The sequence below is a fragment of the Lepidochelys kempii genome, chromosome 3 (genome assembly GCF_965140285.1).
Source record: "Lepidochelys kempii isolate rLepKem1 chromosome 3, rLepKem1.hap1, whole genome shotgun sequence".
Lineage (NCBI taxonomy): Eukaryota > Metazoa > Chordata > Testudines > Cheloniidae > Lepidochelys > Lepidochelys kempii.
Window position 1 is genome coordinate 8,841,437 of NC_136382.1, and position 15,087 is coordinate 8,856,523.

The following is a 15,087-nucleotide window of genomic DNA, read 5'->3' on the forward strand; positions in this document are numbered from 1 at the left end:
GAATATTAAGTGCTTGCTTTCTCATATGTGACCGTCACCATTTAATCACATAAGGCTCAATCATGACCCCTCTTATGTGGCTGTGCAAGGGAGAAAGGGGGTGTGCAGAGGCCCCTTCCTCCCCTTCATGGGGAATCCACGTGGCCAGAGGGGAGGAGTGGAGAGCAGATCCTGCCAGGCTGTTATGCCCGCTCCTGCACAGCTGGGTGGGGAGTTGGCAAAGCTCCAATTTCTGTGACGATGAATAATAATACTTAGCTGTTGTGCACACCTCCCATCTGCTAATATCCTGGTGTTTTACAAACACCAGTGACTTTAGCCTCCCCCCATCCCCTGGAGAGAGGTCAGCGTTACCCTCACTAGACAGATGAGGAAGCTGAGATGTGGGGTGACCTGTTCAGGGTCACACAGGGGGGGTCTGTAGCAGAGCCGGGAACAGAACGCAGATATCTAGACTCCCAGTTCTGTGCCTCAACTACACACACATGACCCTGCCCCTCTCAGGGGAAAACAGTTAGGAACAAAAGTAGCTGAAATGTTGATTTTATTTAACTTTTCATCCTTAGTTGATAAAACATCTTGAAGTGAGTGATCTATGTTATGGTGTGGGCTTGGTAGCAAACAAAACCATTTCTGTTATAACCGGCTTTTCCTTGCTCATAACTTTCTGCACATTTCATTTGGGTTTTCGTTTTCCGTGCTTTCTCTTGTCCAGAAGATACTTGGGGTGGTTGTTTTTTGTTTTGAAGTCTGTGGAAAATCCCTTGAGTAATTTACAAGTTAGGGGATGTGGAAAAAATATTCTTTCCATATGGAAAACCAACCCAAACCAGCCTCTTGCCCTGCTTGAAAGGGGCTGGACTGAGAAGCTTGCTGGTACTGGAGAGTGTCCATGACTGAGCTTGGAAAAGTTGGTTGGATGATGATAAACTTGCATGGGATTGAAAGATCAGTTTTGAATGAGCTCAGAGTACAGCCAGTACCGTTGTGTGTTAGACGTTCTTTCTAAAGCACTTCGAGATCCTTGGGACAAAAGGAATTTTCGCCAGGGCCCCTGTCTGTGGAGTTTGCTCCTTGTAGTGTATCACCAGTGTTTCTTTAGCATTTAGAGCTGAATCTGGCAGTCAGGAGCCTTGGCATTCTGTTTCCAGCCCTACTATGTGATCTCAGGCATGTTTCTTAGGATGGGATTTCCAAAAAGTGCTCAGTATTACATAACTCTGTTCCCACTGCAATCAGTGCTAAAACTCCCATCAACTCCAATGGGAGCAGAGTTAGACTGATGCTGCTTGTCCTTGAAAATTCCACCCTTAACCTCTGAATGCATCAGTTTTTGAATCTGTAAAATGGGGATAATGGGTGAACTCTTGGCCTAACTGGAGTTTTGCCACTGACTGTAGTGGGGCCAGGATTTTGCCGAGTGCCTGTTTCATGCCGTTGTTTTATGGCCTGGGGATCCTTGGCTGACCATCCATATCTTCATTATTAGGTAGAGCCACACTACAGTTGTGGGTTGTGTGATTCTTTTCACAGTTTGAGTGTGCTGTGGTCTTGCCCCACTGAAGTTCTGTCTTTACATTTGCAGAGTCTGGAGAGAGGCAAGGGACCGCATTGTTGGATTCCCTGGGCGATACCATGCGTGGGACATCCCCCATCAATCTTGGCTCTATAACTCAAACTACTCTTGTGAACTGTCCATGGTGCTGACTGGTGCTGCCTTCTTTCATAAGGTAAGAGCAAGTGGTCAGAGAGAACCCAGTCTCAGTACTCCTTGGCCAGCTCTCAGCTTTGCTTTTCCTTTTTAGAGTAGCCTGAGTTTTCGATTAAAAAACTAGTGCCAGAATTGACCATTCCTTCTCTCTTGCGTCTCAGATTCTCAACATAAGCTTCATTAATCACTGCAAACGGAAACCCTGCTGAAGAAAGGTTAATATATACGTGTCCCAAGAGATGCGGCTTATTTGAGGAAAGATGCATAGAATGGCTCTGAGCTGAGGGAGAGAGACTGAGCATGTGGCCAATTCAGTTGCGGCAATTCTCTTAGATGCTGTGATGCCAGCCATCAAAGTGTTCAGGTCTTCTCTGGGTTGGCTTAGTGATTTGTTATTGCACTGCCCTGCCATGCAGGAGTCTGGGTTCAGATGCCCAGCCCTGGATTGTTGCTCCCAGTCCTTAGGAATCTGCGGAATGTCCATAAAAGCTCACTGCTGTGACACCAACAATAGCTTACACACCTGTGTACTTAGCACCCTTCACGATGGAGCCACAAAGCATTTCACTAATGAAAAACTAAGGTTCAAAGCTAGGGGAGTTGGGCTCCTAAATCTCATTGGTTTTAATGGGACTTAGGATTCCAAATCCCTCAGGCAGCTTGGAAATCACAGCCCCAGGTTCTCCCAGCAAAGAACAGCTAAAATTAGCAGCAACCCTATTTTGGGATCTAATTTTATGCATCCCGAGTGTGGCAAGGGGTAACAGGGTCACCACAGAAACTCTGGCTCCTGTGGTTACCAGATGTAAAAGAATCCTGAAGTGGGCTCAGAAGCTAGAAAGGTGATGGTTAAGTTGATTTGTATCTGAGGCTACTGCTATAAAAAGAGGGGAGTTGGGGACAGATGCAGAGAGCTCCATCAGGTGTTCAGAGCCTTCTTCCTTCCTCCCCATCTGGGGAAGGCAGTGGAGAACAAAGAGACTATTTGTATCCTTTTGGGACAGTGAGGGGCTAGGTCTTTAAAGGGCTCATTCTGTACCATCATCCCTTGCTGGGAAGGGACCAAGATGCAGCAGAAACATTGTGTAGACTGACCAGCAAGATTTGAGGTGGCCATGTGTGTCCGGATTGCAATGGAGTGGGATCCCAGGAGTTGCAGGTCTGTAATGGCAGCCATGGGGTGGCTTTGCTGCTACTCTGTGAGTGAATGAAGCAGAACTTCTCTTGGAGATAAATCCTACCCCCAGCATTGTTCTGGGGATCCTTTCCATTGACTTCAATGGGCTTTGGATCAGGCCCATAGCTAGTATGTCACTAGCTGTCTTGGGTCTGTTTTACTGTTGAATGTTTGTTTGTTTCAGTACTACGCCTACCTGTATTCTTACGTGATGCCACAAGCCATCCGTGACATGGTCGACGAATACATCAACTGCGAGGATATTGCCATGAACTTTCTAGTCTCTCACATCACAAGGAAACCACCCATCAAGGTAAAGCAGTAGATGGGAACCTTGTACAGTGCTTCTGATTTCAGGAGAAATAGTTATTTATTCTGATCTGTTAGAAATGCACCTATCTTAGCTCTGTGTACCTAGGCCCAGGGACTAATGTATCCAGTAGTGAGAGTGAGACGACCAGCCCCAAGAGACTTTCCACTGAATAAGGGAAACCCAGCTTGGATGCACCTTGCAGCACGCAGTAGGGGTAGTCAAACGGGCTGGAACAGATCAGTGAGAAGCCACGCCTCAAGTCCCCTAGAGCTGGGGGACTGTTTGCATGTCTCCCTGCTGCTCTCCACTGTAGGAACAGTTTGTCTCTGAGACCAGCAGGACCCAGACCAGGGAGGGCTAAAGGGATCAGAGTCAATAGCTTTAATCCACTTGCTTCCCGAGAGGCTCAGTAAGTGGTATTGCACCTTTCTTTAAGTTACAGGCACAAGCAGGGGATGCAATTCCTTGTTGTTATTAGGGTCTGTAGAGTCCTCTAGCACCTTTAGGCCCATTTCTGCACCAAGCGCTGTATGTTCTGTCATCACAGGCCATCTGCTGTGGAGCGTGTCTCTGCGGAGCCTCTGATGCTGCAATATGTCTCATTCTACTATAAACTGGAGATCCTAGGGTCTAGTTTCGCACTCGGGTGGAGAGAGGTAATGAGGCTATTGGGACCTGATTCCACTGAAGCACAGTCCCAGAAAACAATGGGCTCTGCCCCTTGTGTAAAGGTGTTGGGTGTCCAAATTGAGACACATTAAAGGGGATTGATTTTCAGAGGGGAGGGTACTCAGCACTTTCCGAAAATCGGATGTTTCATGATATCTCAGGTTGAGCACCCCAAAACAGAGGCACTCAGGATCACTAATTCCTCCTGAAAAAGCAGGCATGTATCTGCAGTCCCCAAAGGAACAGAGCCTACCCCAGAGAGCGTCCATCTCAGTTCAGCCATCCGTCTCCCTTAGGGTTCAGCACTGGCACCTATCATCATAGCGTCTCGGCATCTTAACACAATGAATGATGGCAAGGAACAATGAGGGGGTGGGAGGATGGGCTGGTGCTTAGTATGTTGCATATCATAGAATCATAGAATATCAGGGTTGGAAGGGACCCCAGAAGGTCATCTAGTCCAACCCCCTGCTCGAAGCAGGACCAATTCCCAGTTAAATCACAGTAATATGCTTCATAGGGCTCCCTTTTTATTCTGGCCTTGGAATCTAGGAATCTCTTTTGTTGTTAACTTATTACCTGTTCCTTTAGAACACAATCAGGCATGGACTCTGGACACCGTTCTGTTCAATACTGTGTCTGCTCAGATATACAGACTTGAGCTCAGATTCCGTCATTCCCAGCTCCATGTACTGTAATCTGAAAAGACAAGCAGCATCGTCCGAGCACTATGCTGGAAAACTGGTCTCCAGCACTCTAATAGAAGGATTGCCGCTGTCTCACTTAGTACCTCGGTGTCTCAGTTTCAAAGCACTTATGCTAAGTAATAGCAGTGGCCAATGAAATAAGTCCAGCAAACTCCCTAAACCGTAATATACCAGAACTTGCTTAGTTGTAGCCTTTGTAAAGTTCTGAGTACTTAGCAATCAGTAAAGTTTTTGTTAAATACCCAACCCTCCTCTAAAGCTTGGTGACTGACCTATTTTTAGTTCTTTTCCTGAAACACCCTCCCAAACCCCTCAACACAAAACATCTTAACTAACCACTCTTTCAAAATCAAGAATTCCCTTTTAAAGCTACGTGCATTATATATAACAGAAGTCCCAGCAGCCCTTTCTCATTTGAGTTTACACATTAGGCCTTTCAGGCTTTAATTCCAACAGCATCACCTCTTGGTAAATTCACTGCAGGATGATAGTGAAGTCCCTTTTAAGGCTAGATTTTTTTTCTTTTAGGAGTGTGGAAAGTAAAGAGCTGATGGAGTCTTTATTAGGAGGTGGGTCGCATGCTTTTGAATCCACACCTGCTTTTTTCCCAGCATTATTTACTTGGACTCCCAACGATCTCTGTTTTCTTCTTTTGTATGGAAGATTCCCCATCTGTTGTAGGAAACAGGGAAATTGCACAGTAATTCACCCAGTTTGGGGGGACCCTTCCTACTCTTGTCTTTCCGACACTGGGTGGTTGTTAGCTATAGTCTGTCTGATAATGATCAACAAGTCTTGATCATTGCTTCGGCCTTTCAGATCAGCTGTGTAGCTAGATGATTTGGTGGGTGCTGGACCAGCTGCTTCATCTAGGAGTCGTGTAGAGCTGCAGGGCATTCTGTCTCTCTGCATTAACAGCTGGTCTGCTTTGGGTTATGGCAACTGCTGGGCAGAGAAAGGTGAAGGCTGGGAGACTAGTGTCTGTAGTGATCTCCCGCAGTACCTAGACTACATAGACCAGGCTCATCCACTCACCGTCTGCATGTCGACGTGTCCTTCTCTCCTGGCATCTCTACTCTCACTTCCTCCTCCTGGAGCCTGAGCATCCCTCTGATCTGAGCCCTTTGTTACCTCTACCCATCTCCTCTTGGGGCCTTCTTCCATGCTGCCCCCTACTTTTGGAACAGCTTCTTCCTCCAGGCCCCTCCTCAAAACGTATATACTGTCTTCCACAAAGCCCTTCAGAAATCATCTCTGCCAACAAAGTCTTACCCCACCTCCTGTCCCTGTGCCACTCTGTGTCTTAGTTCCACGGTCTGTATCTGAGCCCCTAGAAGAGCCTCACATCAGGTGCCATGTGGTTGTCTTTGTTCATGAAGCATCAAGCGTGCTGCTGGGATTTGATAAGTGCTTGTCTGGGTGCGTGTGGGCTCCAACCCTCGTATCAAGCCATGACGTCATTTAGAGCTGACCAGGATGGAGAATCTGTGTTGAGGAGAAGGGGGCCAGGCAGCAGAGATGCACTGGGGGGGGGGGGGGAGGGAGGAGGAAAGAGGAACAGAGCAGATAGAGGGGGGAGGGGAATGAAGCGCAAATGGAAATGGCATGATTAGCATTTTCAAAAGCACTTATTGCAGCTAAAAATAGATTTTTCCCCTTTCCTGACATTCCTTTCCCATGGAAGCCATGGCTGGGGATGCCAGATGGCTCTTATGGAATGAGCAGGGGGAGGGGAGGGGTGCATATGAGACGGGCTCCCCAATAAAGTCTGGTCCATGCTGTGGAAAAGTTGGAGGAAGTTACTAGCTGTGGGGTTCAGTTCAGGCCAGAAATGCTGCAAGGAACTTCCTTTCATGCTTTTGTGACACACGCTGCTCCCCTCTCACCCGGAGATGCTGGAGAGCAGGGAACAGTGGGAGGGAACCAAACATTTTAGAGCCATCAAGGAAGACTCGGATTTCTCCTAGAAATAAGACAGAGGCTTGAGGTGAGACTGATCTCTCTGCCCCTTGCCCAAACTTTGTCTCCCATTCCTAGAAAGGATCTGTTTTCTTCCTTACTTGTTCATGTCCCTTCCATATATTTCAGTCAGAGGGTCAGATTGCTGGGAGCCTGCCTGCCACAGGGAAAGGAGCCTGTCATCTGCCAATGGCTTCTCTTTGAGCTGCCGTATCCTCTAATCTTGGATCTCTTTCGTGACGTAGGAAGGGGCGTGAGTGTCATTCCATAACCTGAGACTCTTTCCCAGCAGTATAACCCAGAGATTTCCGAGTAAGGATACTATCTGTGTATCTTAAATGCTTATAGAGCCGAACTGCCAAAAAGACAGACTTTTCAGTGGTACATTGTGGGCTCTCCTGGTGGCAGGAATGGCTCAGAAATGTGAGCCTCTGATAGTGTGAGTAGGATGGATTCCCCAGGAAAAGGACTGGAGAAATGAACTGAAATAATCAAATAAATAAAACTTCTGTGAGCTCAGTCTGTGCCTTCTATCTAGGAAGTGTTCTCCTGGCTCTCATCGGTGTAATGGCGGAGTGCTTCCCTGGTTAATCAAATTGCTCAAGCAAGATCGCTGGGGCATGTGTGTATGGGGGGAGGCCAAATCTAATGAAATTGTAGCTCCAATTTTAAGGGAGCCAGGTAAACCGTGCCATACAGATGAGCCGGCATGGCTGGTAGGGAGCAGGGTCTGTGTGTGCTTGTGCTGAATTTTCTAGCGTCACAGATCAGAAGTAGTGATTCAGTGTATCGGTGGGGTTAGTGCCTTTCACCTCCGGAGACCTAGACATGCATGCAGCAGGAAGAGTCAGTGTGATGTTGTAGTACCTACATGAAGCTCTCCCATCAGAGGCTGTGATACTGTCTCAGCTCACAGGCTAAGCAAGTTAGGATCTCGTCAGTACCTGGATGGGAGACCTAAAAGGAAAGCCCAGCTGCTGAAGGAAGTGGTGGTGTTCAGTCTGTGTACTGAATGCATGGCTTTCCTGAGGCTTATGCTGCTGGAGGGATGGCCTTTAGTGAGGCGGCAAGCCCAGGTCCTGATCACAGTGCTCAGCTAAAAGGTCTTGTTTGGGGCCATTAGAGAACCTGTTTTTCACATGAGTAGGGTTGCCATAAACTCCTCCCTTGTGTTTTCAGTTGGCAGCTGTATTCCTCTTCACTTCCTCTACTAGCCTTTCTGTGGTTGCAGCCTGCTGGGAAGCTGCTGTTGCACATCAGTGATTGCTGGATGCGTTGCTCTCTAGGGAGCTTCGGAGCAGGCTGTCAGATGATGCTGTTTGTTCCTCTGAATACAGAAGTAGGGGTATATTACCGACCACCTGACCAGGATGGTGATAGTGACTGTGAAATGCTCAGGGAGATTAGAGCGGTTATTCAAATAAAAAACTCAACAATAATGGGGGATTTCAACTATCCCCATATTGACTTGGTACATGTCACCTCAGCACAGAATGCAGAGATAAAGTTTCTTGACAGTTTAAATGACTGCTTCTTGGAGCAGCTAGTCCTGGAATCCACAAAAGGAGAGGCAATTCTTGATTGAGTCCTAAGTGGAACACAGGATCTAGTCCAAGAGGTAAATATAGCTGGACTACTTGATACTAGTGACCATAATATAATTAAATTTAACATCCCTATGGTGGGGAAAACACTACAGCAGTCCAACACTGTAGCATTAATTTTAGAAAGGGGGAACTACACAAAAATGAGGAGGTTAGTTAAACAGAAATTAAAAGGTACAGTGCCAAAAGTGAAATCCCTGCAAGCTGCATGGAAACTTTTTAAAGACACCATAACAGAGGCTCAATTTAAATGTATACCCCAAATTAAAAAACATAGTAAGAGAACCAAAAAAGTGCCACTGTGGCTAAACAACAAAGTAAAAGAAGCACTGAGAAGCAAAAAGGCATCCTTTAAAAAGTGGAAGTTAAATCCTAGTGAGGAAAATAGAAAGGAGCATAAACTCTGGCAAGTAAAGTGTAAAAATATAATTCGGAAGGCCAAAAAAGAATTTGAAGAACAGCTAGTCAAAGACTCAAAAAGTAAAAGCAAAAAATTTTTTAAGTATATCAGAAGCAGGAAGCCTGCTAAACAACCAGTGGGGCCACGAGATGATCGAGATGCTCAAGGAGCACTCAAGGATGATAAGGCCATTGTGGAGAAACTAAATGAATTCTTTGCATCGGTCTTGATGGCTGAGGATGTGGGGAGATGCCCAAATCTGAGCCATTCTTTTTAGGTAACAAATCTGAGGAACTGTCCCAGATTGAGGTGTCATTAGAGGAGGTTTTGGAACAAATTGATAAATTAAACAGTAATAAATCACCAGGACCAGATGGTATTTACCCTAGAGTTCTGAAGGAACTCAAATGTGAAATTGCAGAACTACTAACTGTAGTATGTAACCTACTAACTGTATGTAACCTATCATTTAAATCCGCTTCTGTACCAAATGACTGGAAGATAGCTAACATGACACCAATTTTTAAAAAGGGCTCCAGAGGTGATGCCAGAAATTACAGGCCAGTGAACCTGACTTCAGTATCGGGTAAACTGATTGAAACTATAGTAAAGAACAAAATTGTCAGACACATAGATGAACATAATTTGTTGGGGAATAGTCAACATGGTTTTTGTAAAGGGAAATCACGCCTCACCAATCTACTAGAATTCTTGGAGGGGGTCCACAAGCATGTGGACAAGGGGATCCAGTGAATATAGTGTATTTAGATTTTCAGAAAGCCTTTGACAAGGTCCCTCACCAAAGGCTTTTAAGCAAAGTAAGCTGTCATGGGATAAGAGGGAAGGTCCTCTCATGGATTGGTAACTGGTTAAAAGATAGGAAACAAATGGTAGGAATAAATGGTCAGTTTTCAGAATGGGGAGAGGTAAATAGTGGTGTTCCCCAGGGGTCTGTACTGGGACCAGTCCTATTCAACATGTTCATAAATGATCTGGGAAAAGGGGTAAACAGCGAGGTGGCAAAATTTGCAGATGATACAAAATTACTCAAGATAGTTAAGTCCCAAGCAGACTGCAAAGAGCTACAAAGGGATCTCACAAAACTGGGTGAGTGGGCAACAAAATGGCAGATGAAATTAAATGTTGATAAATGCAAAGTAATGCACATTAGAAAACATAATCCCAACTATACATATAAAATGATGGGGTCTAAATTAGCTGTTATCAGTCAAGAAAGACCTTGGAATCATTGTGGCTAGCTCTCTGAAACATCCACTCAGTGTGCCACAACAGTCAAAAAAGTGAAGAGAATGTTGGGAATCATTAAGAAAGGGCTAGATAGTAAGACAGAAACTGTCATATTGCCTCTGTATAAATCCATGGTACACCCCCATCTTGAATACTGTGTGCAGATGTGGTTGCTCCATCTCAAAAAAGATATATTGGAATTGGAAAAGGTTCAAAAAAGGGCAACAAAAATGATTAGGGGGATGGAACAGCTTCAATATGAAGAGAGATTAATAAGACTGAAACTTTTCAGGTTGGAAAAGAGATGACTAAGGGGGGATTCGATAGAGGTCTATAAAATCATGACTAGTGTGGAGAAAGTAAATCAGGAAGTGTTATTTACTCCTTCTCATAACACCAGAACTAGGGGCCACAAGAATTAATAGGCAGCAGGGTTAAAACAAACAAAACGCAGTATTTCTTCACACAGCACACAGTCAACCCATGGAACTCTTTGCCAGAGGATGTTGTGAAGGCTAAGACTATAAGAGGGTTCAAAAAAGAACTAGATAAGTTCATGTAGGGTCCATCAGTGGCTATTAGCCAGGATGGGCAGGGATGGTGTCCCTAGCCTCTGTTTGCCAGAAGCTGGGAGTGGGTGACAGGGGATGGATCACTTGAGGATTCCCTGTTCTGTTCATTCCTTCTGGGGCACCTGGCACTGGCCACTGTCGGAAGACAGGACACTGGGCTAGATGGACCTTTGGTGTGACCCAGCATGGCCGCTCTTCTGTTCTGTTCCCAGGTGACCTCGCGCTGGACCTTCCGCTGCCCTGGCTGCCCTCAGGCCCTTTCGCATGACGACTCGCACTTCCACGAGCGGCACAAGTGCATCAACTTCTTCGTCAAGGTGTACGGGCACATGCCTCTCCTGTACACCCAGTTCCGTGTGGACTCCGTCCTCTTCAAGACCCGCCTGCCTCACGACAAGACTAAATGCTTCAAATTCATTTAGGACGGGATCGTGGGGGGGCCCCTTCGGCACTCTGGGCACGGGCGAGAGGCGGAGGGGTGGCAATCTGCGCCGGGTTCTGAGTGAGGAACACTCCCAGTACGGGCTGCGACGCAAAGCCAAAGGGGAAATCACGGATTCTAATCAATACTTTCTGCCCGCCCGCCCCAGGGTAACTGCGCCTCGTTAAATGGAACTGGCCCATCTGACCTGCGTGAAGACACTGGCTAGGATCGTACGCCAAGGAACTGGAGACTTTGGTTCGTAGCTCAGCTAGTCCATTAGCCAGGGGCGACCAGTTTCTACATGCTTGTTATTTAAAATGAAAGTGTTTTAGATTTGCCGAGTGAGGCTTTTTTTTTTGTTTTTAAAAAGCCGGGCTGTCTATACTGCGGGGGCGGGGCGATTCCCAGCCCCCAAGCAGCTCTTGCGTCTGTCAATTGTCCTCTGTGCTAACTCGTTTCGGGGCAGGGGTACAGTCACTCTCTTGCTTCCCCTCCCTGTTTCGATCGGCCCAAGTTATAACGAGCCGGTGCAAGCAGCGGGCCGTGCTCCTCAGGTGCGATGCCTCTGGTTTATCTTCCTCTCTGGCTACTGAGGCCTTTCCGGCGTCACATCGATGAACTCACCTCCCCTGTCAGACCCCCGCCACCCTCCCCAACCACCGCCTTCACCTCACAGCCCAGAGAGGGAAGGGCAGAGAGGGGGGGGTTCCAGAGGTTCCCTCCCCAATGTCTTTCCCGGCTCCTAGCACCAGATTTACGAGGCGTCCTTGTCCACCTGTCCTTCAGCTGGCTTCAGCTGCCACACTTGTTCAGGGATTCGGTTACCGCTGCACACACCCAACCTGCACTTGGAGTTCCAGCCCAGTTCCTCTCCACCCTGATCTCACTCATTTCCCTTCCTGCTCCTCACTGCACGAATACTATTAACCTTCAGCCACTCTGACAGCCTTGGCTCCTGTTTGGGGATCTTAAACCTTGCTTCTGTGGTGACAGACGTCTGCAGTAACCAGGGTGAGTGTGATCTGGGGCGATCCTGAGGCCCTGTGGTTTTCCGAAGCCTGCTTAGTTGTAAAGGGAGCTTGGTTTAAATTGTCTCTATTTTGGCCTTTCAGCAAGGGCATCAGGAACGCTCCCCATCCTCTAGGGGCTTCATTTGCTGGACCTGGAGATCTGTGCCAAGAACGGCACAAGATTCACTCCAAAGGCTCCAGGGCGTCATCGTTAACGGAGTAAAAAAGGCAGGTGCTGCTTATTCAAAACCCTGGGGGGATGGTCACACGCACAAGCCTGGTGGGAGCAGCTTCTTCCCCAGGGTGGCAGAGGGAGCTGGCCATTGCTTTGCTAGTAGGTGCATGGGGAGGCAGGCGTGTTATATGGTTCGTCTACACTGGAATAAAAGACCTGCAGCATGGCCATGGTTGGCCCAGGGCACCTGACTGGGGCTTCCAGGCCTCAGGCGGCAGGGCTAAACATTGCTGGGTAGATGTTTGGGCTCAGGCGGGAGTCCAGGTTCCAGGATCCTTCCCTCTCGTGGGGTCCCAGAACTTGGTTTCCAGCCCAAGCCCAAACATCTACACAGCAATTTTAGCGCCCCGCAGCTGGAGCCAGCTGGCCCAGTCTGGCTGTTGGTGTTTAATTGCTGTGTAGATGCACTCAGAGAAGCTGGTTTCGGTGAGAGGGCGCCGGTGGTGGTGGTGAGCAGGGCTTCCCACTGCCCTGCCCCTCAGAACTGGGGGCTCAGATTCAGTAGGACTTACTCTGCTTCTCCTTCTGGGATTGTGTCAAATGCTGCTCTGGTCTTCATGGGGCAGCAGGGAGAGAATACACCCCCCCTCTGAGCGTTACACAGCTTTAAACTGCCAGGAGGACCTAAGTGAAGTACCAGCGGGACTGGCTGCTTTACAAAGCCACACCTGCCATGGTATACTCACTTGCCTACACCCCCCAGGGCAGTCAGATAAGACAGCCATGGGCTTCAGTGTTCCTGCCTTAAAATCTCCCCTCCTACACGCGCACACACACACCCCCCCCCCCCGCCACAGCAGGGGACACACACAAACACACTGCTGCAGGACGGCTTTTCCTCCTTTGGCGGTGATCGCACTGGAGTTTAAAACAAACTCCTCCTCCTGCAGAATTTGGGAGGGTCTCTTGAACCTCACTGTTTTCTCCACTCTGAGCCTGCTCATCTTCCTCTGAAGCAAACTGCCCCGGATCTGTCCGTGGTGCTCTGTGACCCTCCCTGGCATCTGCACCCTTCTTGCTGCTGCGGTTTCTTTTTTTTGCTCCCTTGCCCTCGGCAGCGCACTCATTCATTTCCCATAATGCAAGAAAGGACCCCACAGTTCTTCTTTTCAGAATGACCGTGCCACTTCAATTGTTCTACTTGATTTTTAACGGCAGCCTGCAGAGGGTAAAGTAGCCGCGTCCCAGGAGCGCTCTCTGTATGTATTAATTGTCCCCCGTTGCCATCTAAAATCATCCTTAATATTATCCTGTCATCTCCCTGACCCTGATTCTTGCCAGTGCTGGATCCAGATCTAAAGTGCCACCCCAACTACCAGAGTTTCTCAGCCATGTGGAGCGAAACAAAGGGGTTTCGTGTTCCACTGCTGTGTTTCTACAGGTCCTTTGGACAGGCCTGAAAGCAGCCAGCACCAGCCATGCCAAGACCACCTTCCTCTTCCTTTCTGGGTACATTCCTTCTGACCGCTGGTACTGGGAAACACCCCTGCACATCCTGCTGCTCTTCAGAGGAGTTGTGCCTGCAGAACTGTGTATGAGAGTGATGCCACTGACCAGCAGCAAAACAGTGTCACTGCTCTCCACAAATGCACCCAACAGAGACCAAGATACCTTCCTCTTACTGTTAGTAACCAGAGCGGGTTGGTTATTATGGTAGTTGCAAAGCTGTCAGAGGGAAATGTGACTGGGTCCCTTTAACAATAGGGTGCCTTTTTCCAAACTTTCCTGGGGAGGGTTGGTTGTCGTGGGGCGGGGCGGGAACTGCCCGCTTCTTATTTGCCCCCTGGTCAGTTTGTTGTTCCTGTTGTGATCTGCGATGTTACAGAATGGGAGCCTGTCGGAGCAAGGATCGATGAGCCAGCTCCTGCAAGATTACAAGCAATGCCCATTTTTATGGAGCAATCTGCCACATACCCCTCTCTTCCCCGTCTCGGTCTAGCTATCGGTGCATTTGGCATATAATCAGTAAGGTAACTGACCTGGTACTTGAACTGTTATTTTGATTGTCTTTAAAGCTGAGAACTATAGCCACAAATCTCATTTTCAGTAGCTTACATCAAGTCTCCAGTACGGTTAGTTGAGAGGTACATGATCAGCTGCACATGGCTGTATTTTAGCTGATTGTCCATGTGAACCCCGCAGAAAATCTGAGCCCCATGGTGGAAACTCCCCCGCTACCTCTCCACTGTGCGGGTAACTGCTACCCATCATGGCATGCTGCTAAGGGCAATGCTCCTGTTTCCAGGAGAGCAGAGGACATGTCACTTTGTATCTTTTCATGTTTTCCAGCACTGTGGAGTGTAATGAAACAAGATCAATTTTTTTTTTAAATTTGTTTTTAGCCACAAAAATATCAGGCTATCGAAACAAACCCTTTGAAGGGTAACAGTCCTTAAAAATGCAACCAGTGACCATTGATAGACAGTGAAGGAGCCTGTGACATCATCTTTCCGCTCCCTCATGGTGCAAAAGTAGCACAAGACTGTTAGCAAATGTACCGGACTCCTCATTGGCAGGAATGATCCTGAATACCCATCCCTACAGACAAGTCTTAAGCTCACCGAAAAGAATCGCAAACCTTTCTGCTGTTGTCTTCATTAATTCTCCTCTCGTGAGGTTGGACCTAAAGAAGATGCTTTTGACAGCAGCATAGGTGTTTGTGTGGGATGTAGATCCTCTTCCATCCCACAAAGATGTAGCTCACTCCCTCAGCTCTCTCCCTTACACGACCCCGCAGGAAACAAGCAAGAATTTAAAATGGAGATGAATGCAGACTGTGGATTGCACTTTATAACAAAAATTGTAAAATGTGTATATATATATAAAAAAAACTTGTGATCAAATTATTTTCAAAATCTTCGGGGCGATTTTATTATTCCAATGATTTTATTATTTTCCAGGCTGAAATATACCAAGCTCAAAGAAGTGTGTAATAATCAAAGATGGGTGTGGTGTTGATCTATTTGCATTGCTGGTGGGTTTTTTAAAATGTTATTACTACTTTGCTGGTATTATCAGACCCACCAGCCACGAGGCACGGCTGCCGTTCGACACGCTG

At 47.4% G+C, this 15,087-nt stretch overlaps 1 protein-coding gene across 5 annotated transcripts in view; it reads left to right on the plus strand.

Annotated features, from left to right (window-relative positions):
- The window catches only part of EXTL3 (exostosin like glycosyltransferase 3), a 224,682-nt gene extending 209,807 nt beyond the window's left edge, over positions 1 to 14,875 (plus strand). For all 5 annotated transcript variants that reach the window (XM_073335627.2, XM_073335629.2, XM_073335628.2 and 2 more), the window contains 3 exons: positions 1,586 to 1,730; positions 3,073 to 3,201; positions 10,573 to 14,875. In XM_073335627.2, coding sequence (XP_073191728.1) covers positions 1,586 to 1,730; positions 3,073 to 3,201; positions 10,573 to 10,782 — 484 coding nt within the window. In that variant the 3' untranslated portion in view covers positions 10,783 to 14,875. The remainder of the gene's footprint in view (positions 1 to 1,585; positions 1,731 to 3,072; positions 3,202 to 10,572) is intronic.
- Positions 14,876 to 15,087: the final 212 nt, after the last annotated feature.